Here is a 25,579-nt window from a genome sequence, read left to right on the forward strand (position 1 = left end):
AATTAAAATGTGGTTATCTCGCAGTTAAATACATATATATATATATATATATATATACATACGCGAGCGAAAAATTTCTTTATCGAGAAAATTTTTATAAATGAGATTTATCAAAAATTATTTTTTCATCGATATTTTAATCTGCAATTATTTTTTAGCTAAAAATAAAAAAGCGAAAGATAATATATTGTAAGAATAATAATTGATAATTAATTCATTTGAGAAATTCGAATTGTACGTAGATTTGTTTACATAAAATTTTTGTATACAAATAACATACCTTTGACAATCCTCGATCTTAGTTAAATTGAAGATTATAAAAAAGATATAAAAAGTTTTATCACAAACATCTTTAACTACTTTGAGATCAACATTTTATATCAAATGCATTCTATCGTGGAATCAACACCATTCCATCAAGCTACGAAAATAATCTTCGTTCTCCAGTTTCTAACCTCTCGACCAAGTCTCGTCGAGTTGGCAAATGTGGAACACGGATCGAAACAAAAAGGGACGAGGGTGAGTGAGAGTGAGGGCAATAGGAAAGGGATAGATCCATCACAAGTTATCGGTGTCACGAAAGAACCTGTCAAGCGAACACGAAACATAGATCCGCGTCACGAAACACGCGGTCGTCCCGTCACACATTTAAATAATTCGTTCAATCCCCACTATGGATTGCGCAATGCGGTGTCCTCGTGCGCGTTTACGATGCACATCGGTAATTTTTAGGCTCGACATTTGGCGGGAAATCGAGAGAAACGTGTGACAAAATCCACGTGACCGAAATTTATCGTATTTAGATCTAAATCGCCCGTTCTTACTACTCGGATCGCGATGTTTACCGGCGCTCCGTGATCTGTAAAATGAGCCGGCATATCGTTGCAACTAGTTTCGACGTTCGTTATCGCGCATGCGTAAACCAGATTACAGCGTTTCGTTCGATAACACGAGGAATTGCGCCAAACCGGTGGAAAAGTGGGGGTGGCGGGCAAATGAAAAGAATAAAAATTACTCGGCAGACACTGAAGAAATTAGTTTTTCAAACCTTTCATAATTTAAGAGTGTGAAGAATCGTGTCCGATTCGATTATGATGTATGAGAGGAAAGAGGAATTAAAGGAATGTCGAGGATGGATTATATGGAATTTTTAAAGCGTGGAAACATATCTTTTTCACATAAGATATAAACATTATTTCCATTATGACATCGTTTTTATTTGGTCATTTCAACGAGAAAAGAACTCTATAAAGAATTAAATAAGATTTTACAATTAATAATGTAAATGTTTGTTTCTAGAAATTTCTAGAATTCATAATAAAATTAAATATTATTTTTAATGAAACTTATAACTTAAATATTCTCTGTTTATAGATGTAAGATAAAAATCTTCTGTTTCTTTTTCCACTTAGAACAGCAGTTTCAAATTATCCAAGTCTACGTGTCGTCTAATTGCAGTCTTATTAAAAAGACACACATACAGTGCATACATACCACGTGTCAATTATACCACACAATTTTTTTATTCTATTTTTACCAATGTTTCGCAATTTCTTTTTTCTAAAATACAATTTCCACAAATTCCTTCTTTACATTACATTAAATCAAAACGAATTAAGAAATCAAAAGAAGATAGAGAATAATTGCAAATAAATAAAATATCTATCTCTCCTTCTTAAAAGTAGTTGGACAGAACGAAGCAAACGATCAATACTCCTCCTCTGCTCTTTCGACCCTTTCGACTACGGTTTGGCCTACGGGTCTAGCGATTCTCCTTTCGACGATTCCCTCCCTCGAAACCTGCCGCTTTACCGCCAACTTCGTGAACACACGTCGTCTCAATTTTCGCTTCCTGTCGAGCACCCTCGCGCCGCGTTAAACGCTCCATAAGTCAATAACCCCTATTTGCATTGAAATCGATCCGCCACAATTCGCGAACCCCCGATTCAACCTGTCTTATCTTCAACCCCTCTTTCTTATCACCGATTTCTTATTCATACATGGCCAAAGATAATTCGATAATTCAAATTATATCTTTTTTAAACATCTTTGTACAATAAAATTCTTTTGATTAGCTTTTTCTCTCTCGATTAAAAATACAAAAATACGTTTCATCGTAAAAGAATAATTTGAACTTCCTGATTTTTTTATCTCCAGTTCCAAGTTCGTTCGCCTCACCGTTGGTTCTCGATAATCACAACTGAGAATAATCGGCAATTAACGGCTGTCGCGTGGACGATCGATTTCCCTGTGGAAGGAATACAATGTTCATCCCTCCCCAGTGGGTGGGGGAGAAAGTTCAGGCTCTGCCAATGCCCTTTCCGTCGCGGAAAACCACCTCCCCAGAAAGGGGAGGTTGCCAGAAAGTTTCGACTCCGGAGGATATCCGGCGAGCAACAAAAGCGCGCCGCCGTTTCATTTTACGACGTCCATTAGCATATCATGCATTTCTGAGCGAAACCGCCGTTAAAACGAGGGGAGGGGAAGGGGAGAGCCACTTGCTCTCTCGGCTGAGTTATACGTGGTGCGCTTTTAACGTGTGTCGTTTCAACACACGAAATTTTTCTTAAATGTCGGATATTTATTCGAACGCTTGTCTTATTAATTTATTCGAGAAGAAAATAAGGGTTTCTTTGAGGCGATACAAATTTTCCAAAGTTTTAAAAAGGATATAATTTCGTCTATCTTTTTAATTTATCTGAATGTTTTTTTGAAAAAGAATTTCAATTAAGAGAATATTTAAAAAATTCAACGATAGCGAAGGATACTTTTTTTTAATTAGAAAAATAAATTTTCGAAAGATTTTGGAAGTGATAATTTTAAAGATATTGTAAATTGCGTGAGATTTGATGGAAGAAAGTAATGGTAGAAGAAGAAGAAGAAAGGATAAAGGAAGAGTAGAATGGAAAACTCGGTTAACTAGTAACGCTCTGATTAATGTCGAAACCGTTCTGCTTGGAATAAATTACCGTGTTCGTGATAGTTGGCCATAGTGTTTCGATTTCGCTTCGATCGGCCTAACGGTTCGAAAGAATATTCGTTGTTCCCTTCGTTGAAAACGTCTAGCGTTGTAGAAAACGAATTACACGGTTGTGCGCTTATTACGCGTTAAATGTGAAAAGTTAATAAAACAAGAGTAAGTAAACGTGACTGCAACGTGCATAACCGAGACGAAAGTGTAATATTTTCGTGGAAACGAAGAGGGCGCGAATTTAATTCTATTAAATTCTTCGATTGCAAATATTAATTCCTTTTAAAAAAAATTTACGATATATTATCCTCGAGCGAAAATACTAAATTAATTAATCGAATTAAAACATGAAATTGAACATAATTTTAATAATTTTAATAATTTTTATCATTATATCAAGGAAAATTTAATTAATCTATAATAAGAATCAAGAATACTTAAAGATAACAAATTTCTAAAAGTAAATCACTAGAACTGTAAGGATACGTTGGTACCTAAAGATAACAAATATCTAAAAATAACCGAAGAAAAATAAATCACTAGAATTCTAGGGATATGTTCCTACACCCTGTTGTTAATACCTCGTTAATAAGATACCAGAGATTCAAAAACAAACATAATTCACCGTTATTTATTTAGACCGATAAAACTATAACTATAAGGCACAAAGCTCGGTGAGGTGTAATTTTTCATTAAACGATTATTACGATCAAAGGTTCTATTACTCGGCTAATATATTATATGCCCGCAATAATATCTTGTAAGCGCGCATTAATCAAATACTCGGTTACTTTGATGCCATTTCAGTGCAGCGCACTGGTTATTTTCATCATGGACAGGTTATTTACCCGAGATATTTTAATGCAGAATTCCACGGAGAATTGGACAAGGGTACTTTGCCCAAATGGAACATTGTAAGTATTTCAACATTGTGTAACACGTTAAATCGATAATGGATTGAAAATTCGTCGCGTTTAATGTACGTAAAATCTTTCAGAATTGTGTCAAAATTGACAAGCCCCCAATGCGCAATGACGCGTGTCGTGGAAGTATCTGACTCATAGCACCGGCTGTAAGTGGTTCGAAATTAGCTGTCGGGGGAGTCGATAACGAGGGAATTCGAATCAAATTTCGTCCAAGATTAATTAAATTTCCCGCGATAATTGATCCTATTGTTTAATAAAAAAAAAAGAAAGAAAAGAAAACACGTAACAATTTGACGATAATTTTTCTTTCGAAAGACACTGCATAAAAGATACTCAATGAAATATCAATCACCGAGAATATTTAAATAAGAAAAAAGTGATAAATTACTCGCTTTAAATATATATCATTGTTTCAACACTCCCATTTATTCCCATTTAACTTCAATGTTAATATATTTTTGTTGTAGACCCTTGTGTGCAAGGACAAGAACATGTAAAACCGGTTTTGCGGTTAAATAAAAGTAATACACGCTCGCATGATTTAATGCAATAACATGATTTGAAAAGTATATTCCTCGTTTAATTAATTTCATCGGCATCCACAATTCATCGGATTAATTTGTAATCGGAGAAAAGATGAAATAAATTTAGAAAAATCGTGGAAAAATAAAAAAAGTTATTTTAATTAATAATTCGAATAATAAAAAAAAAAAAAAAGATTGCGCGAATACACATTTCCCTATCTTCATTTTTCCATCTCGCAACGTTATCGCCTGAATCATCAGGAAATTTCTCTTGTACAGCGCAATCGTAACTTCATAACAATATTGTGTTACGTATAAAAAAATGTGAACGTGCGTTTCGAAACGAAACGCGCATTTCCTACGTTTTCAATATCATCAAAATAAACTGTTTCGAAACAAATTTAAAACTTATCATAATTTTTTTTACACGTCGAAATTATTATTTACCCATTGGCCGCAGAAATATTAGCTCGAGAAGGGTTACTCTTCGTCACGGATGGCTCCTTCATAGCTCCTTCGATTCTTCCCCGCCTATTATCCTTCAACCACAATGCCTTCCAACAACGATATTTCCCAATCCTTATCTCTACGAGCGGTAATAAAAAGCACCGTCTCTCTCTCCTTCGTTTACACCGTAAACATCGCTCGCCTCTTTCTTCCCCCACTCTTCCCACAATTTCTTTCTTCTTCTTCTTCCTCACGCGTGTCTGATATTACAATTGTAATATCCTTTCCCAGTTCAACGAGCCTCAAACGCGCAATTTGCCAAAAATTTGGAAAAGTTCTCGAGCCAAAGCATAGCCAATTATTACGCAATACGCGACGATCCTCGCTCGAAGATGGTATTGCGCCTTTCTTTCCACGATCCGATTATAATCGTTGCTCGTTTCAAATCGGTGGCGATGATTCCCAAGGATACCGAACTCGGGCTTTCCCCTCTCGGTTTCTCGCTATTAAAGTGCCGCCTATTTACCTTTCGTTCCAAAGTTTTTTTTTTTTTTTTTTTTCCACCCACCGTCTCTTCCTTCCTTCTTCCCTCTTTTTCCCCTCCGCTCTTTTTGCCGTTCAACTCTCGGTTCCTCCAGAACTCGGGCAGACGGCGAACACGATTACGCCGCTTTCCAACGGCGAGCCACGAGGAGGGGGGAGGCCTCGCTGCTCCTGTTAAATAGCTATTAAAACCCGGTACGGGTTTTAACGAGTTTACGATTATACTTCACACGCCGGGAACGCCGGTTACTCGAGCAGGCCTCCTCCACTCTTTCATTAACCCCGACCACGCGTATTTTATCGATTGTTTTCTCCTATTTTTTTTTTTTTTTTTTTTTTTTTTTTTTATTTTAGACCGGAGAAAAAGTTTAATTAAATCGAGATTGGTGGAATGGACGATATACGGATGGAAATTGACTTTTCGCAGCGAGTTGTATTAAATTGTTCCAGAAAGTATTTTATGATTTTTATGAAAAATACTCGATTTAATTTTTCCAAGTTTTTTTTAAGAATTCCAGTGCTCCTTTTGCGAAATTGAGCACTTAATATTGGAAAGTTTGCACAAATTACAAACAGATTAGATCAATTACGGGATAATTAGATGAATAGTAAAAGTTGGGGGAAACTGAATAAAATTGACTAAATTATGTAATAAAATATGTAAGTATGATCTAATATCTCTGAATAACTATTCTGAAGGAATGAAATCGTAAAAATTGTAGAGGAAATATTATATTTTTGGAACAATCTAATAACTCTCTACTGTGTAACTGAGCATCAAAGAAACGTTCTTTTTTTTATCGTTCTTCCAGAAAATTAAAATACGTATCAGCGTTAGCGTGTATATAGAAAAAACAAAAATTACTATTATTATTAAAATATTATGTCGAAGAAATTTCACCTATAAAAAAATTTCACGTATACAATTCAACGATTTTCTTCTTATCTAAAAAAATTTACATTCATTAAACAATTATCGAAATTATTTTCATAAATATTTGCTTCTTTGTTTAACACCAGGAAAATGAAATAAATAATTTTAAAAAATAAATCGATGCACAAATATTGAATCGTTTCTGATACAACCATAAGCATCTGTTAAGATTTTAAATGCAGCCTTTATTTGTTTCGTACATAAATACATCTTCATCAATTACAATTGCAACAGCGAATTTTACGAAATTAAACATCTCTCCAACCAAATGGAATTAACGTGGATGGGGGGACTTATTTAAAAATACGTAACACATGAATTTTACAGGAGAAAAATCTGCCTCTTTCCTTATTATTATTATTCTTTCGAAACGTTCGAAAGTAAAGATTACATCGAATGGATGAATGTGGTTTCTTCTCGAAGCACATTAATTTTTTTACACCTTCGTGTAAAAAAAAATGTTTCAAATCAAAAATATTTATCGCATCGTACTAATTTTTCTTTCGGATGAAAATTTTTGGACCGCGGTTTCGATTTATTTTATACTAAAAGTATATTAATTGATTGACGAGCTAAGGGTTGAAAATTAGATTAACAGTTTCGAATAAAATAATTTATAGCACCTTTAACGGCGGCATCTTTCAACTAATTTACGTACTTTGTTGTATCGTCTCAAACGAATAGCGCTCGAAGCAACATTTACGTAAAATTATTCATCGAGATATATATATATATATTCAACGAATGAAATAAGTTAAATATAGATAGATAATCGTAAATAATTTGCCAACACGCGCATAACGATGCATGTATGCGTGTATTTAATGAGAATAATTCTTAATTTCTGAATATAATAACAGAAAAATTATATTTTTATTAACATTATTGCAATATATAATACTTTTATTTATTTATTTATTTATTTATATATATATATTTCTTTCTCTTTCTATGAGTTATCAAGACTATTATCAATTGCAATTCACAAAGAATTCAATATCAACGTGATATCTGCGATAAGAAGAATCACGCGATTTTATTGATAAGTAATATTCACGATCGATAATTATTAAGAGAAATAAAGAGTAGAAAAAATTACGACGCGTAGAAAAGAAGTGTAATTAATACTGCATGTAATACGTTTAATCGGTTGAAAAAAAGAAATAATGAAAATAATCAATTCTTTTCCACAAGAAAACTAAATTTCCAAATTGAATTCAAAAAAAAAAATAATAAACTTATATATAATTTCACGAATTGTCTTTTTCGATTAGATAAAATTCTCTTTTATATTCTTTGCACATGGTTGGAAGAACTCGTTAGAAGTGTAAAATTTCTAAAAACGAAATGGAATTTAAGATAAACCTATCTCTCTTTAAAATTATCTTTCGAAGCATATGTTACAAGGAGCGTGCATTCGTGTTTAATAAATATATGTATACATTTGTAATTGTCAAGTGGTATGCATCTAATTGTCTAAACTTTTGTATACTTGGCCTTTATTAATTCCTCGCTCTAAATTCTTACGTAAATGCATACTGGTATACGTTTATTATTAAACACTTGACGCTTTCACTGTAACATATAATTTCATTTTTTTTTCTCTTCTAAAATACTTATATTTTACTTTAACGTAAATAATAAAAATAAAAATAACGTTTGCCTAACCTCAAATTATCAAGAAGAAAAGTCCACGATTCGAATGAATACAATGCGGATGATTCGTGCGTCGTGAATCACAAATGCCGGCAACAATGCATCACGAGTGCCTTAAACTTCCCCCCTCCCATAAAATTCCAAACTTCCCCTTTTTCATCGTTGTTTAACCAAGCAACCCTAGTCGATCCTCCCCCTAGTTGAAATCATTGTGGAACGCACGCAGAAAGGGGGCGAGCATGTATGATTCACGAATCGCACGATACAGCGATTACTTCGTTATTGTTCGTACGAATTTTTGTTCGACCGAGGGATCGAGGCACTTGGCAGCCGCATCCTTTCAAAATCTCACGTAGATCAGCGTTCTCGAGCGATATTTTCTCGAGTTGCGAGTCCTCCTTTCCACCAGAGATAATAAATGACGAATGATAAAAATTTGAGGTTAGAATACGCAATCGAACGTTGTCAAAAAAGACTCGTGGAAAGAAGATACTCGTTACTCGAAAATTGAGAACCACTGTCGTAGATGGTTCGTGCATTATTTAGGTCCGTGTGATACGAGGTGTCTACCATCTCTTCGTTATTTTTCCTTTTCCAGAAAATCTGAATGCAAGTTATGCGTAGTATATCGAAATGTACTCCAAGATATTTGTGTTTATATATATATATAGAAAACTATGCAAACTATGCGTATAATGTTACCTGAAGTTTAACCTTATCATATAATACAATCCTCGTGAATTTGTGTACAGTGTTAATAACAATTGATCGATAAAAGAGTCGAAAGTACATTAATACGTATCCCCTCCGAGGTGAGGTAAGGATCTGAGCTGAATTCGAATACTGTTGGTAAAGAAGGACGGTCATTTGGGAATTCTTCCTTTTCGCGTAATCCAAACTTTAAATGCTAAGATTATCTTAGATATATTAAACCCAGTCTAATAAAATAAGAATATCTTTCTTATCCATTCGATATCGCAACGGAGCAACGTTTATATTAAAATTAGGTATATTTTAATAGAAAGTGCCCCAGTTTTCATGTATATATACACGATGTCTCGCATCTCGTGTACAATTCGAAAATTATTGCTCCAGTATCGTATCCTATTATCGGTATACTTTTTAACATGCCACAATGCTGAAACAACAATTTCTATAATAGTTGCTGTATAGAAGCAATCATTAAGGAAGTGAGATTGTTACAAGTTTGGAGAAAAGAATCAACGAAAGCGATGAATCGAATAAAGGACGCTTAAGATCGTCCATATCGACAGAGATGCGTTAATTTATCTCACGCATTCGAGCATGAGGGAGTATCAATTTGGTAGACAGAAATTTTCGTCGGTTAGTTAGCTACGATAATTACAAACTCGACCCGTGGCCATGAACTTCACCCCCCCTCCCCTCTCTCTCTCTCTCTCCCCTCCTCTTGAGGGTTTTAGTCTACGAGCTTAGTTTACTGGAAACATTTTAGTGCTGTAAATGGAAGCAAATTGGATTGGATATTCGGAGTCGTCATACGGTTCACATTAAATTCTCAACAGCTCTCGCTTATTTGTAAATGCTTATTAAATGCTTGCGTTTGATAGGAGAGGATATGTATTAATGTTTCGAAACGATTTAAAGATTTAATAAAAGATTGTTGGAAATAATAATTATGTATGGAATATCGAAGAAAATATATATATATATAATAACTAGATACGTCGAATGATAAAAATAAAGTTTCGCAAGGAAAATATATTATATATATATATATATATATATAGGAATTAAATGTACCGCCATTGGCGAATACACGAAATTCAAATAATCGTTACAATTATACATTCGATCACAATTATACAATAATAAACCTATATTGTAATAAAATTATAACGATTTAAACAAAAAAAAAAAATAATAAATTCTACGGTAACATCAAATGTACGATTAAAAAAAAAGGATAAAGACAACTAATATTTGGCATTACCTCAAATCTACCTATACAACCTATGCCTATGATGGAAATGACTGGTGAATGGTTGAAAAATAAAGAGAATGGAATCACGGTGAAACGAAGCAAATTAAAAGAAGCGATCGTGCTGCAATAAATCCTTCGTAACATGCTTTGTTCTCTTTTCTAAAATACAGAGAAGAAAGAATAATAGATGTTAAAAAAAATGAATATAAGAAACGGAATAAAAATACTGGCCGTGTTGGTGACGATCAATTCGTTTCTTATTCGATATATTATAATAATTAGTATACCTTTTTTCCTTATTATTATTATTATTATTATTATTATTATTATTATTATAGATAATAATAACACTGGGAATCGAGTACGAATACGACGAATGTAATCTACTCACTTTCTATCTACGCATATATTTATCGATTTAAGCGATGATTAAATTGGATATCAGCTAGCGGACTAGAAAACACACTGAAAAAGGGGGGAGGGAAAAAAAATCGAACCTAAAAAGCGGTTCGAATTTTTTCCTTTTCTTTTCATTTTTTCACTTTTATTCTTTATTTTTTTCTTTTCTTTTCTTTTCTTCTGGAACTTTGACAAGGACGAAAGTTATCGGACGTGACGAAGGCTCGTATGAAATTGGAAAAATAATTTCTATTCGTTCGTTCTAACTCTTGTCGTCGTTTTATCTTTTTTTCTTCTTCATCTGCTTGTTGTGCTAGCTTCTCTCTTTTTTTCTCCCTATCCAAAAACGATCGTATATGTGTGTATATGTGTGTGTATCGTGTTTTCGACGCGAGAAACAAAATTTCGAAGAAAAAGTTTGCTCGATCCAATGAAGCCAGGAAAGATTCTCGAGAATCTTCACCTTCTCTCTCCTCTCGAGATCTCCATCGAGATCGCGTGGAAAGGAAAAATTAATCTCGCCGCCGAAAAGTATATTTTTCACGCGATTGATAAAAGCTTCTTCTCTCTCTCTCTCTCTTCCTTTCTCTCTCTTTTTTAAGACCTTTCTTTTCTTTAAGAAAGAAAAAGGTGGTCTCGTCCGTCCCGTTATGCCCGATTACTGTTCCCTAAGCGTGTAATTAGCGTCCGTGTTGTGTTCTCAACACTACGCCGACTTAGTCGCTGCGATCTAGTGTGGTTTTTCGCTAGTCGACAGAGAAGGGCCGGCGGGTTGTGGTCGCTAGTTAGGATATGTCAGCTGGTAGTAGTCCCCACCCGCGGAGTCCTCATCGGGGCTTTGCAATTGCTTCACTCGCTTTATTAGCGCGCTAGAACACAAAATACTATCGCTGAATTGACGTTCTTGCAATTTTTTTTAATTTATTTTTTTATTTTTTATTTTTTATTTTTTTTTAAATTTCTTTAATCGTTTCCCTCTCCTTGCGAATTTAATTTACTTCGTTCAAAAAGAAACGATACCTCTCGTTCTCGAAGAATTGATGTACCGATTTTATTTCATTGTGAATTTATTATTAATATTAATAAATAGCGCGAGTGTAACAAATGTAAGATTGTGCATCAAAAGGAAAAATTATTGGTTCTGATAAAAAAAAATATCGCTTCGTTCCAACTGAAAACTTATAAAAGTTATGAAAGAATATCGGAGAATGGGACAAAAGAAGCGAAAAAAAAAAAGAAAAAGACTCGAAGAACTGATATACCGATTTTATTTCATTCTGAATTTATTAATAATATTAATATCGCGAGAGTGTAACAAATGTAAGATTGTATATCAAAAGGAAAAATTGAACTGTTGTTGCTTCTGATAAAGAAAAAATATCGTTCCAACTGAAAACTTATAAAATCGAAGGATGGCACAAAAGAAGCGAAAAAAAAAGAAAGAAAAAGGCTCGAAGAATTGATATACTCCCGATACCGATTTTATTCCATTGTGAATTTATTAATTATCTTAATATCGAGTGTAACAAATGTAAGATTGTATATCAAAAGGAAAAATTGTTGCTTCTGATAAAGAAAAAAATATCGTTTCGTTCCAACTGAAAACTTATAAAATCGAAGGATGGGACAAAAGAAGCGAAAAAAAAATAAAGAAAAAGGCTCGAAGAACTGATATAACCCAGTTACCGATTTTATTTCATTTTGAATTTATTAATAATATTAATATCGCGCGAGTATAACAAATGTAAGATTGTTTATCAAAAGGAAAAATTGAACTTGCTTCTGATAAAGAAAAAATATCGTTTCGTTCCAACTGATTCGACTGAAAATTTATAAAAGTTATGAAAGAATATCAGAGGATGAGACAAAAGAAGCGAAAAAAAAGAAAGAAAAAGGCTCGAAGAACTAATATACCGATTTTCGTTCTATTATGAATTTATTAATAATAATATCGCGCGAGTGTAACAAATGTAAGATTGTACATCAAAAGGAAAAATTGAACTTGTTGCTTCTGATAAAGAAAAAATATCGTTCCAACTGAAAACTTATAAAATCGAAGGATGGCACAAAAGAAGCGAAAAAAAAAGAAAGAAAAAAGCTCGAAGAACTGATATAACCCAGTTACCGATTTTATTTCATTTTGAATTTATTAATAATATTAATAAATAGCGCGAGTGTAACAAATGTAAGATTGTATATCAAAAGGAAAAATTATTGGTTCTGATAAAAAAAAAATATCGCTTCGTTCCAACTGAAAACTTATAAAATCGAAGGATGGGACAAAAGAAGCGAAAAAAAAAAAAGAAAAAAGCTCGAAGAACTGATATAACCCAGTTACCGATTTTATTTTATTCTGAATTTATTAATAATATTAATATCGCGCGAGTGTAACAAATGTAAGATTTTCCAATCAAAAGGAAAAATTGAAAAACTGTTGTTGCTTCTGATAAAGAAAAAAATATCGAAGGATGGGACAAAAAAAAAGAAGAAGATTTTTGGCACCGGTGTTTCCCACATATGCGTAACGTGAAAATTTCATCAAAATTAAATATAATTTTATGATTGAAACGGCGTGGAAATTTATTATATCGAGATATCATATTGAAGTGTAACTCGAGAAAGGTTGGGAAACACTTTTTTCTTCCGCATCGTGAAAATAAGATGAGACTACTAATTTAATACTTTTTTACAGGATGAAATTGCAAACGCAATCTTCCCTCCCTCCCTCCCTCCTCAAAATTGAAAATAAAAATGAAATGAGAATAATCGTGTGAAAATTTAACGAGCAGACATCTCTTACGTGATATTGAGAGAATGAGACTCTGTATTGTTGTTATTATTATTATTATTATTAATATTTCCCACAATTTTATTTTCAAGGATAATTCTCTTCCTTTCGCAAACTTTTCCTATTCCTGTTTCGTTTCGACGATCATTTTCTATCTCTAAGAATTATTATTCTATTCTATCCGATCATTCCATAAGTAATTTAATTTTGCAACTGCAAGTTTTCGAAAGAAAATCAAATCTTCAAAGAGTATAATTCCAACAATTGTTGTTAATCTTTCTTCCCTCCATTTTGAATATTAATAATTGATAAGTAAATGTTATACAATTTATCAAATCCATTGTGATTCTTTTAATCACAGTTAAAGTTACTTGTGTTACTTTTATAAAATTTTCAAAAATCGAACGAGTTCCTCGATCGCAATCCACTCGATGGATGATCCAATTTTGAATTATTAAAAAGATGGCATATACTGGGAAACACTGGGGCACTAATCAAACAATCCTAATAATTCTTTTTCTTCTTTTCGCAAAGACGAAACAAAAGCGATTAAATGAGAAAAGCAAGACAAAACTTAGACAGAGAAATTTTAGCAATCTCTACAATTACAAACAAATTACAGAGTTAATCGTAACACGGCACAAGATTATTCTCTCACAAACATATGCTTAATATTTTTCCTTTCGAAATTAATTAATTAATTAATTGTTGCCAATTATGGAATTTTAAAAATCAATTCAAAGTATCAAAAAAAAAAAATTTCAATCTACTATTATTTCTAATTTATAACATTACAGATCGGAGAAAAATCTACTGGAGGGGGGAGGGGGGAGAGAAAAAAATTGATTTAAATTGTCGTCGTCAAATCGTTTCATCACGCTCTCAAACTATTATATATAGATAGATAGATTTTTGCATGCAGCATACACGATAAAAAAAAGCGCAATTAAATAGTTAAGTAAATAGTTTAGATTAGCTATGATAAAGTCTAGCGAGTGTTTAAATCGATAATACGAAATGCAAAATCTACGAAGAAACTTGCTCTTATTGCGTGTGATACATGGATGATACATGGAAGGTGAGAAAGAAGGATTGTATCGAGTAACCATTTCGATAAACATCACGTGACTTGTGACAGAATAATGGATATAACTAATAGTTTGTTCGATTAAATATTATTCGCAAATAATATTAACACGTTGAGTCGGAGAGAAAAATATGTAGAGCATAATTAATGGAGTACATTTCATCTCGCGATAATAAAAGTGTCTTTGTTAAAAAAAAAATTATCCTCGTCTTTGTAACATAAACCTAGCAAGCTAGCTCTTCTTTTCTTGTAATGCGAATCCGTTCTTAAAATTAATTTTTCCTCGACATATCGATTTCTTTCGTATGGAATTTTTGCAATTTGATGCAAAAAAAAAAAAGCGTGTATCATGGTTTTATATTCGTTTCAACGATATCTTAAAATTGAAACAATAACGCTAACGCTGATAGTGTATTGTTAATCTCCTTTTTTTAAAATCTTTCGTTAATATGTGCTTTTCATAAAAACAAGAAATAAAGAAATAAATTATTTACGAAGACGAAGGTTTTAGATATTTTATTAAATGTTAACGTTACGTTTCTTAAGGAATTTCTTAACCAAGTTTAGTAGATAAACGATCCGCGTTGTCCTCTTTTACTTTGCACTGTGTACATTAAAATCACTAACTGTGCACAGTCACTTCGCTTTTCTGTGAATAAAAAGAATAGAGAAACGCGATAACGGCACGACGATCGAATATTACGCACAACACGAACGGTAAGAGCGCACACGCGTTACTAACAGTAGTAACAACCGCGTTCCGCGTCTCAAGCTCGAATTGCCGGCGACGCCATGACAGCTATCCGAGTCAGCCAATGGGGGAGAAGGTAAGCGAGAAGAGGGGATGACGTGCGAGTCACGCGCAAACGCGCGCCAAATTTGTTTTTTCAATGCTCGTATGAAATATTGCAACGATAAATAATTTTAAAAAATAATTACAAAAGAGCGAATGATTATTTTAAAAATACGATTAAAAATAGTAGTCGATTGTAGCGCAGTAAGATTATGATAAAATTCGTTATTAAAAATATATGGTAATTAATAACAATTTATTTTGCGAAGAAAATGACGTATCTCTATTTTTCACGAATATTTGAAAATATTGTTTCACGTTTCTCTCTAAGAAAAGTATCTTTTTTCCTTTATCTCATAGGTAAGCGTGCAAATAATTTCTATAGTTATTGATTTCAGGATGAATAAGCGAGACATCTTGCTTGCTAAAGGATAGCCTGCAATGTCGGGAATGCAGACGTAGTTTTAAATGGATGAGACATTGCTTTATTCCTCGCAGAATAATGTCTCTCGTATATATCATAAACTCTGACGTGTATATTCCATAAATGTATCCATTGAAATAATTCCATTTAATCCATCTATTCTAGGATGAACAATTTTTTAAAGAAATTGTTTAATTTAAAAAAAAGGAATACACAAAATATTTCTCAACGAGTATCATGAATAAAAAAAGTTATTTATATTAAAGTTTATATATTGTGTCATCGTGTTATTATTTATATCATCTTGTGTATAAAAGAGATAATCTTATCAAGATATGTTTCTTACTTTTAATTAATAGATATTATATATTGATAATATTAATTTTAAATATATACAGAAAAAGAATTTGACAACAAAAGTTGTCAACGTATTACTATAAAAATATTTTGCACAATTGAATACTGAATATAATAAACTATTAATTCAACCCATGCTTGAAAAAGAAAATCATGCAGTAAACGGTAGTAAAACAATAGTAAAACTAATGAATTAAAATATCTCTATACATATATTTCTATATATATATTTTTTAATGAAATATATATCTCTTTTAATTTTATATATTATAATTATAAAGTAAAGTTCTCTATAGAGATAAAAAAAATATAAATAAAATTAAAAATAGATAAATTTAAGAAAAAGAATTATATGTTAATTATATAGTTGGAAAGAATAGTAAATATTCACAGATTTTTATATATTTTATATATAATCTATAATGTTACACAACTTACCTTACACATCCTAAAATTTAAAATTTTACCAATGACAAAAATACTCTTTTTTAAATACATTAATCTTTTCATGAGAAAAGTTATTATATATTTAATTTCTGCATAATTGATTTAGCGAGTTTATATTTTTTTTTTTTTTGATTTAACGAATATTAAATAATGAAATATATATATATATATATATATATATATATATATATATATATATATATATATATAAAAAAAATTATTAAATTATTAGACAAAATTTTCTAATATCATTAAATTCAATACACAGATAAACACTATATTGAATTAATGATGAAACGCGTCATTTCATTATCTCTATTTATAGTAAATCCTTAATGTAAATTCTTAATACACAAAATAACACACGACGATAAAGCAACATATAACGTAAATGTATAAAACACAATCGAAAGAAGCATTTTAAAAGCTACAAAAGAATTATGCGTTTTTTTGAAAATACATTAATACCAATGGGCAATAGGGACAAAATAAATATCGAATATAAGAAAAAAAAAAATAAAAATACGTTGGTGTGTCGTATAAAAATTTGGCTCGAAATACATTTTATTCCGAAAAATGTGATCATGCTACGTTTCAAATCACGGATACGAGTACAAAGCGGTTAAGAATCTGATAAAGCTATATAAAATTTTAAATACACACCCTATATCGTTGGCTGGTTGATTATTATTATTGGCTGATCCAGCGTTCACGTTGTTGTTAATCGTGTTGGAATTGTTAGTTTGTTGTTGCAACGTTTGACTCAACAGTGAGGACCATTGCCTCATCACGTCTTCCCCTTGGGCCTCCAATTCTGATAGAATGGTAGCGTTGTCCATATCCTGCAACGCCGTCCCAGTGTCCGCTCTAAAATGCACGAATAAAAAAATAATATTTATTTCGTTCGTGGCAAAAAATTCAAAATTTCTCAAATGTGCCATTCTCGCAGAAAGCAGGAGTTATAAAGTGCATCATTTTATTTAAATTTTAATAAGATTCGTATTTATTTTTTAATCACTGTATCTTCGACATTAGCGAAAAGAACAAAGGTCAATTGAAAATAATTTGATTTTACGATTGTCAATTTCACACTGATTAAATTAAAATACACTGGCAGGAATATATATATACACACGCACTTGTGAGAATTACTTATTAAGAATAACAGTATAATTGAAAATAAAATTGAACAAGAATGACCGACACTTTATATAAGCAAAAAAGAGTTTCAGGAGAACATGGCATATTCAACCGTTGCGTTATAACAACGCCGTACCGTTGCTCTTCGTAGGAGCTCGCGTCGCTGTGCTCGTAATCCAATATCAAGTCATCGGAGGCGATAGACTCGCAAGGGGACAGAGTGTCCACGCTCCCTGCTCGGCTCATTCGTTTCCCGTGATGAGGGCTGTTGCTCGCGTTCTTTCCATGCCCTGCGCCTCGAACAAACGAAAAACAATAATTAAACTCGACGAGTCATCATCATCCCCCAAACAAGAGATTAAATATTTACCGGTTTTAGGGCTGGACTCGACCAGAGTGTGGCTGTTCTCGGTGACCGGTTGGCTAGCCACAGCTGACTGGGTCTCGCCCCCTGCCCTCGAGTTGTCGTCGAAGACAAGGCCCGGTTGATCGGCTATCTCGTCGTCGAAGTACTCCCTGCCCTCCGACAAGCTCAACGAATTGGAAGCGTTGGTCGGGGTGCCGGGGCTGTCGTCGTCGATGATCGCCGTCCCCGACCCTTCCATCCCGCCGTTCTCCTTCCTCGGCGTCCTCGTGTCGGACTGGGTGATGCTGGCCGTCAGGCTGTCGAACAGGCTGTCGACGGGCGACGTCTCGTCGTCTATGAGGGCGGTCGGGGTGGCGGCCGCCGCCGCGAACGCGGGATCCTCTATGGTGAGGAGGACGGAGCGCAAGGCCGTTTTGGGCAGCGTCCCCCCGGGCTTAGCCAGGTTCGGGTGTTGGCCGTCGGAGGGCGGCCGTTGACACTCGTCGCTCGAGCTGAGCGAGTACTCGTCGGCCATCGCCTCCCCGTGCCCGTACTCAGGATCGTCCGAGCTCGGGGGGCTGAAGTCCGACTTGATGGAGGGGATCTTCTCGGAACGCGACCTGTCCTTGTAAACCTTCTCCTCGCCCAACCCCTCGTCGTAGCCCTCCGAGGAGGTGGTGGACATGGACGTGGTCGACTCGGTGTACCTGTTGTCCTTGTTCACGATCCTCTGGTACTGGGTCGCCCTCTCCCTCACCAGGCCGGTGCTCGCCGAGGTGAACGTTTTCGGCAAAGGTATCACGGATATCTCCGTCACGGTGCTGTCGTCGTCCCTCACGTCCCTCACGTCGAAGCTCTTCCCGCTCACAACCATCCTCAGGTTCCTCAGCCTGCCGCCGCCGTGCCTCCTCAACAGGGAACAACCGTCCCCGTAATCCCTCGACTCGTTCTCCCCGCACCCTTGCTGGCTCCCGACCCCGGAATCCTCCGTGCTCGACCCCTCCTTCGAGCTCGTCGACCCCTTCGACGCGGCCGACACCTTCCTGCTCTGGTTCGCGGCGGTCTTCGCGATCTTCGAGTTCGCGTCCGTCATCCTCACGGCGTATTGGGGCAACGGCAGGTGGCTCGTGTGAAGCGTGTACCTGCCCACGGGCTCCGGTATACCGGACGGCACCGCTCTCCGATTCCCGTCCACGAGGCTCCCCCCGTTGAACGAGACCGTGTTGTGCACAGGGGACGATCTCTGCAGCTTGAAACTCGGCTGGCAGCCCCTGTGCGGGGGCTGCTTCGCGAAACTGCCTTCCTGCTGCCGGCTCTCCTGGTTGTAGTGGCTCGCCGTGTGGCTGCTGCACACGTCGCCCACCTTGTTCGTGAACCTCGCTGCCTGGGGCTGCTGCTGCCTGTACCCGAACCGATTCGTCCTCACCGCGATCCCGCTCGACTCCTTCTTGGGGGGGGCGAGGCGGGGCGTGGAGCGGCCGGAACTCGAGCAATTCTGAAGCGTCAACGCCGGGTTTCCGCCGCCGTTTTCCTCGTCGCGCCTCCGGCTCTGCTCGGGCCCGGCCGATTTCGATCGTTGGTGGAGCGTGCCGCTCGCCTCGTAAGCGCCGCCGCTTATCGGCATCGGGATCCCGGAGGCCGGCCTTCGCCGGAAACCGAACGACATGGCCGTGCCGCGCGTGTGCGTCCCGCCGCGCTTCGACGCCCCCTTGTGCTCGTTCTGTAACATTTGGTAAAGAAAAAGAAAAAAAAAGGAAAAAAAAGAGAGAAAGAGTGAGTACTTGAATACTTCTGATGAATGAATTTAATTGATAAAAGTGATAAAATGATTTTTTACTTATTTGTTAGATTAATTGATTCGATATTAATGAAAAATTGAATTAGAAAGATGAAATTGACACTGGTAAATTTATTTGAAATATTTGATCCATCAACTTTGATTAATTCAAAGTCACGAATTATATATTTTATTATAAAAACGTTAATAAATTATATATATAACGAATTTAAAATTTCAAAATCTAATATTATTATTTTTATTAGATTAATATTTTAATCGCTAATAGTTTTAGATTAATTCCTTATATTTTCACATTAATTAGATTATTACTAAACATAATTTTATCACTAACTTTATGATTTAGATTCTTAATCTATCCAAGAATCTCCTGAGGAATCTTTTCGGATCATTAATTCGATATTAATGAAAAATTGAATTAGAAAAATGAAATTGACACTGATAAATTTATTTGAAATATTTGATTCATCAATTTTGATTAATTTAAAATCACGAATTATATATTTTATTACAAAAACGTTAATAAATTTTATACATAATTTAAAGTTGTTTCAAAATCTAATATTATTATTTTTATTAGATTAATATTTTTAGAAAAATTCCTTATGCTTTTACATTAAGACATTTATCACTAAACATAATTTTATCACTAACTTTATGATTTAGATTCTTAATCTATCCAAGAATCTCCTGAGGAATCTTTTCGGATCATTAATTCAATATTAATAAAAAATTGAATTAAAAAAATGATAAATTTATTGATGAAATATTTGATCCATCAACTTTGATTAATTCAAAATCACGAATTATATATTTCATTACAAAAACGTTAATAAATTTTGTGTATAACGAATTTAAAATTGTTTCAAAATCTAATATTATTATTTTTATTAGATTAATATTTTAATATTTTTAGAAAAATTTTTTATGTTTTCACATTAACTAGATATTTATTATTAAACATAATTTTATGATTTAGATTCTTAATCTATCCAAGAATCTCCTGAGGAATCTTTTCGGATCATTAATTCAATATTAATAAAAAATTGAATTAGAAAAATGATAAATTTATTGATGAAATATTTGATCCATCAACTTTGATTAATTCAAAATCACGAATTATATATTTTATTACAAAAATGTTAATAAATTTTATACATAATTTAAAGTTGTTTCAAAATCTAATATTATTATTTTTATCGCTAATATTAATATTTTAATCGCTAATATTTTTAGAAAAATTCCTTATGTTTTCACATTAAGACATTTATCACTAAACATAATTTTATTAATCACTAACTTTATGATTTAGATTCTTAATCTATCCAAGAATCTCCTGAAGAATATTTTTGAATCATTAATTCAATATTAATAAAGAATTGAATTAAAAAAATGATAAATTTATTGATGAAATATTTGATCCATCAACTTTGATTAATTCAAAATCACGAATTATATATTTTATTACAAAAACGTTAATAAATTTTGTGTATAACGAATTTAAAGTTGTTTCAAAATCTAATATTATTATTTTTATTAGATTAATATTTTAATATTTTTAGAAAAATTCTTTATGTTTTCACATTAACTAGACATTTATTACTAAACATAATTTTATGATTTAGATTCTTAATCTATTCAAGAATCTCCTGAGGAATCTTTTCGATCATTTGCTAGAGATTTTCACGCTCGAAGATTGAATAATGGAACGGTGAAAATTCAGTTTTAAGTTAAAATTGTTATTTTTTTATTTCGAATGGCGAATGTGTGTGTAGCGGGACGATTGTTCGAACTTATTTTTGAAAGAGAAATTCGATGGAAGGATATTATTAGGGATGATTAAAGAATTGTCAAATATTGTAGTAAAGCGAATAACCAAATATGGGTAATCGACATTCAGATGATGTAAAAAATTGCGAGAGTATCAAAGGTCTAAGGTCGCGGACTTAGATTTATTTTGTCATTGTTGCGTCAAGAGAGACGGATTTTACGAAGGGCAGATAAATGCGAACAAATGTTAAAATGTATAATTAAAATTTCTGAATCGTATTTATATGGGAAGGATCGATAAAGCTTGTAAAATTTTATGTATTAAATTAAAAATTTTCTAATCGAAGATGAAGATTTTTAATAATTTTTTAACATAACAAAAATTTGGAGATTATAGATTTAATAGCATTGCATGATGTAAATAAATATAAAATAACATAAATTTTAAGTGGTAAAAATTCTTGACATTTTTTCATAAAATAAAATTCTCCGCTTTGTAAAATGTTTCAAAATTTCTCTTAAAAAATAATTTTAAGAAGTTAAGAAAGAACTTGATTTAATTACTGCCCTCGTTTTTAAATTGGATATGCGTTTTTTATTCACACCTAATTCTTCTGTATATAACGTTTTTTCCATAAATACAATATATATAAATATTCGATAAATTTCTTTTCAGAAATTTACTTGATATAGGATAAAAGAAAAATCGACCATTGTTTCGTAAAATATCATTAATTAAAAGTATCATCCGACTTGATATCGCGTATCGATAACATCGCGAATTATCGATGATCGTCGGTACGGTAGATAAAATCACAGTAAAACTAAAAGTTGAAAAATGCGAAGTAACCCGTTCCAAAGTCCAGAAATAGAGCAACTCCGTCCCTAAATCGACCAACTTTTCTATACTTTTCGTATACGCGCTCTACGAAATCACGAAATGATGCATTTTCTAATTGTAATGATATCCGAATAATGTGCGAAATTAATTCGATTTACGTTGCTAAACGCAAGAAAAATCACGCGAAAGCAATGAAAAAAACGAATAAAAACGTTAAAAAAAAAAAAACTCCTTACGTAATTAATTATCGAGTGTTAAATTCGATTAAATGATATGATAATTAAAGGCCTTTTCATTAAACCAATTTCGACACACGTGGCTACCACTCAACGTAATGAAACACTTTCTTTATCGTCCCTTGTCCGTCATGCGATTTCCGATAAAAATCTTCTTAATTGATTCGTTAAATCTATTAAATCGTAATAAGGAGAAAAATCCGCATCAATCCGTTATTTCGGCGCATGAATCTTGCAATGTGTCGTCATACGTGACACTAATCCTTGTCATATTATTTATCACCTGAAGCACTGCGGCAAGAAAGATATTATTACTTGGCACGGAAACGAACACGATCGAGAATCGTGATCGAACGGTTCGAAGTTTGACGATTGAAAAAAGAAAGAACGTCCTACGAAGAATGTGGAAATATTTAATCGCGATAAAAGTGATGGTGAACGATGGTCATAGCCTAAAAGGTTACGACGAAATCGTGGATCGAATGCACGTACAGAACGATGGATGTATCCCTTACCGCAACACCAATTCCTTTCTCGTTCTCCAGGGAATCATCCTCGCACCTGGTGCCAACAGACGACCGGTAATCCATGTCTTCGGGCCAGTGTCACCCGGCTGTTAAGAAGACTGTATTCCCGATCGATCCCGGCGTCCAGCTTGCGAGAAAGTTACGTTAGTTTCTTCTAAATCCGCAACGTCGTCATCCTGCACCGCTGTGCGTGAATATTTTTAACCGAGGGAGGCACGGAGAGCCGAAATTTACACGGCTATGTTTTTTCAGCTCGAACAAACCTTCCCCGTATAATCTGTCACCTCTTTCGGATGCTGTACGCGTTCAGCTCGTACGCGTTGTCGCCAAAAGACACGCGCACCAATACCTCCTCCGATTCTCCCTCTTCCGTCTCCCTAACCTCACTCCGTCCTCTCACTCTGTCACTCTCTTTCTTCCCTCACCGCTTCCTTCTCTCTCTTTCTGAAGTTCACCCTCGCGCTCAATCCTCGGCCAGCATACCCCCTTTTCTTCTTTCCGCCTGAGTTCGTGTGTGCTCGTCACTGTTCGCGTTTCCTCGCCACTACACGGACAGGCCAAATCGTGGAATCGATTGACGGTACTGCGCCAGCGCGGCGTCGCGACGCCACCGCACACTATCGTAACCACTCGCGCATAGGCTGCGAACGACTGATGTCACGAGTGCGCCCGCGCCGCCGTTTGCCTTTCGATGTATTTCTATATCTAAGTATTACGCTTTTGTCGGCCTCCCTCTGTTTCCTATCTGTACAGTGACATGCACAAAAAGCGGACCATCAAACTTAACCTTCTCATCCGGCAAGGGCTCAATTCTTACCGTTTAACGATCACGATGTAGTATGCACTCGTGTACCGTCCAGTTGATTCCGAGTAATCGCATTACCGACTGGTTTCACGTTCGAATATTTTAGCAGAGTTTCTATGGATATACAATACCGGTGAATGTTTGTTACACAATTTTGAGAAATCGTGAGAATAAAATATTTTATATATATATATATATATACTATTTTTTTTTAATTGATTCGTTTGATGCCAATCTAAAAGACTTTCTAAGTTTCATCCTTTTTTTTTTTCTTTTTCTTTAAATTATATGTATATACCTTTTCATAGGTACATTTACCCGGTGAGCTTTATTTATCGAACTATCGAATCGAATATATATATAATCAATTTAAATCTCTATTTCTGAATCAAATATTTAAAATAAGTGTATACTCTTTCGTGGTTCTAACCTATAAATATATTTGCTGCTTGTTTTTTTAGTAAGTGTTATCCTATCTCGTGAAAGAGTTTCTTTTAAATATATGTTCTTTCCAATTTCGATCTTTCGAGAGATTTTGTGAGAATATAAGAAATTTAAACCTTAATATGATAATGTTAAAATAAGATGAAATTGTTAAAATATTTAACGAATCACGTATAAATATATTTATTTTATTCAATAATGAAAATGAATCCTGTTGGAATAATTATATAAGAAAGAATTATGTTACAAGATTAATATAAATATATAATAAATTTTGTCAGGATCGTTATGCAACTATTACATGCTAAAATGATTAAATGATTCGTGCCATTTGTGAAAATTACTGTATTCTATCTACTTTTCGTTTGTGTACGCGAGATACACACGCGATTACATGAATGCATGCTTTTCGACTTAAGATGAATACTGTATGAAAATATACGCGTGACAAAGCATGCAACGAGTGGAAAATTAAATGCCGGACAAAGAATTGTTGAGAATATTTTTAGTTCGAATTAGTTCATTTACATTCCGAGATGTTATGTTTCCAGAGATTAAATTGGATTCCTAACTATCCATTCGATTTTTAACTATCCATTCAATACGCTATACTCGTTGCTTACTAGAATTTTGAATTTCATACAAAAAATTTTTAAAAATTATTTTAATAACTTTAAGTATATAATTATAATATTGAAAAATTATTTAAAATATCTCATATTTCTTTTAAAATAAATATCAATAAATATAATATTAATCTTTTTATGAATTGCTAATAATTTCTACTTGTATTTCACATTACTTGTTTATTGATATATTGCATCGAACATAGGTTCATGCAATATTTGATGTCAACTTTTATTATCAGTTTCATTTAATATCTGTAAGAAATTATTAGAAATTATCTGACAATCTTGCTATTATGATGCATTTAGTTTATCTTATCTTTTGCTTTTATTTTCATATTTTATTTTATAATTTTCCTTTTTTTTTTTGATAATATTCATTTTTCCATTGATTTTATTATTAGATACATTGTCTATATATAAGTATGAAACAAATATTGCAATATCGATATTTCGATCGTTATTTCGTTTTAAAAATACACAATTGGCTGATTCCTAGGGTGGTGTCTCTTCTGGGAAAAGGGTAACGTAGAAAAATTAACTCACACATACGTACATACGTACACAATGAATTCAAGCAATTAATTGCATCGATCGAGGGTGTTTCACAACGATTCACGTTGTGATTCACGTTGCTTCGATTTAAAATTCAAAAAAAAAAGTTTGCTACGCAATCCAAAAAATGTTTGAATTTTTTATCCATTATTTTTAAATAATATATATCGTATATTATTAGTTTTGAATATTGATATGAATTTGGTTTGGAAGAAATACATGTTAGATAGCA

At 33.7% G+C, this 25,579-nt stretch overlaps 1 protein-coding gene and 2 long non-coding RNA genes across 14 annotated transcripts in view; 1 reads left to right on the forward strand and 2 right to left on the reverse strand.

Annotated features, from left to right (window-relative positions):
• Positions 1-25,579, reverse strand: part of LOC726021 — a 42,031-nt gene that overhangs the window by 6,118 nt on the left and 10,334 nt on the right. For 10 of the 12 annotated variants that reach the window (XM_006561330.3, XM_006561334.3, XM_006561329.3 and 7 more), the window contains 3 exons: positions 17,770-19,465; positions 17,536-17,695; positions 16,923-17,126 (listed from right to left, as the gene is read on the reverse strand). In XM_006561330.3, the coding sequence (XP_006561393.2) occupies positions 16,923-17,126; positions 17,536-17,695; positions 17,770-19,465 (2,060 nt within the window). Of the gene's footprint in view, positions 1-16,922; positions 17,127-17,535; positions 17,696-17,769; positions 19,466-22,905; positions 23,821-25,579 lie in introns of those variants that run through there. The other 2 variants (XM_006561333.3, XM_006561331.3) reach the window with 2 other exon arrangements.
• LOC113219306 lies at positions 2,757-4,759 on the forward strand. Its single transcript, XR_003306280.1, has 2 exons — positions 2,757-3,136; positions 3,779-4,759. It is a non-coding gene; the product is annotated as an uncharacterized LOC113219306 (long non-coding RNA).
• On the reverse strand, positions 6,510-15,691 carry LOC100578793. The gene is made up of 2 exons (XR_120007.4): positions 14,775-15,691; positions 6,510-11,232 (listed from the first exon to the last, which is right to left on the reverse strand). It is a non-coding gene; the product is annotated as an uncharacterized LOC100578793 (long non-coding RNA).

This window comes from Apis mellifera, linkage group LG16 (assembly GCF_003254395.2).
Source record: "Apis mellifera strain DH4 linkage group LG16, Amel_HAv3.1, whole genome shotgun sequence".
NCBI lineage: Eukaryota > Metazoa > Arthropoda > Insecta > Hymenoptera > Apidae > Apis > Apis mellifera.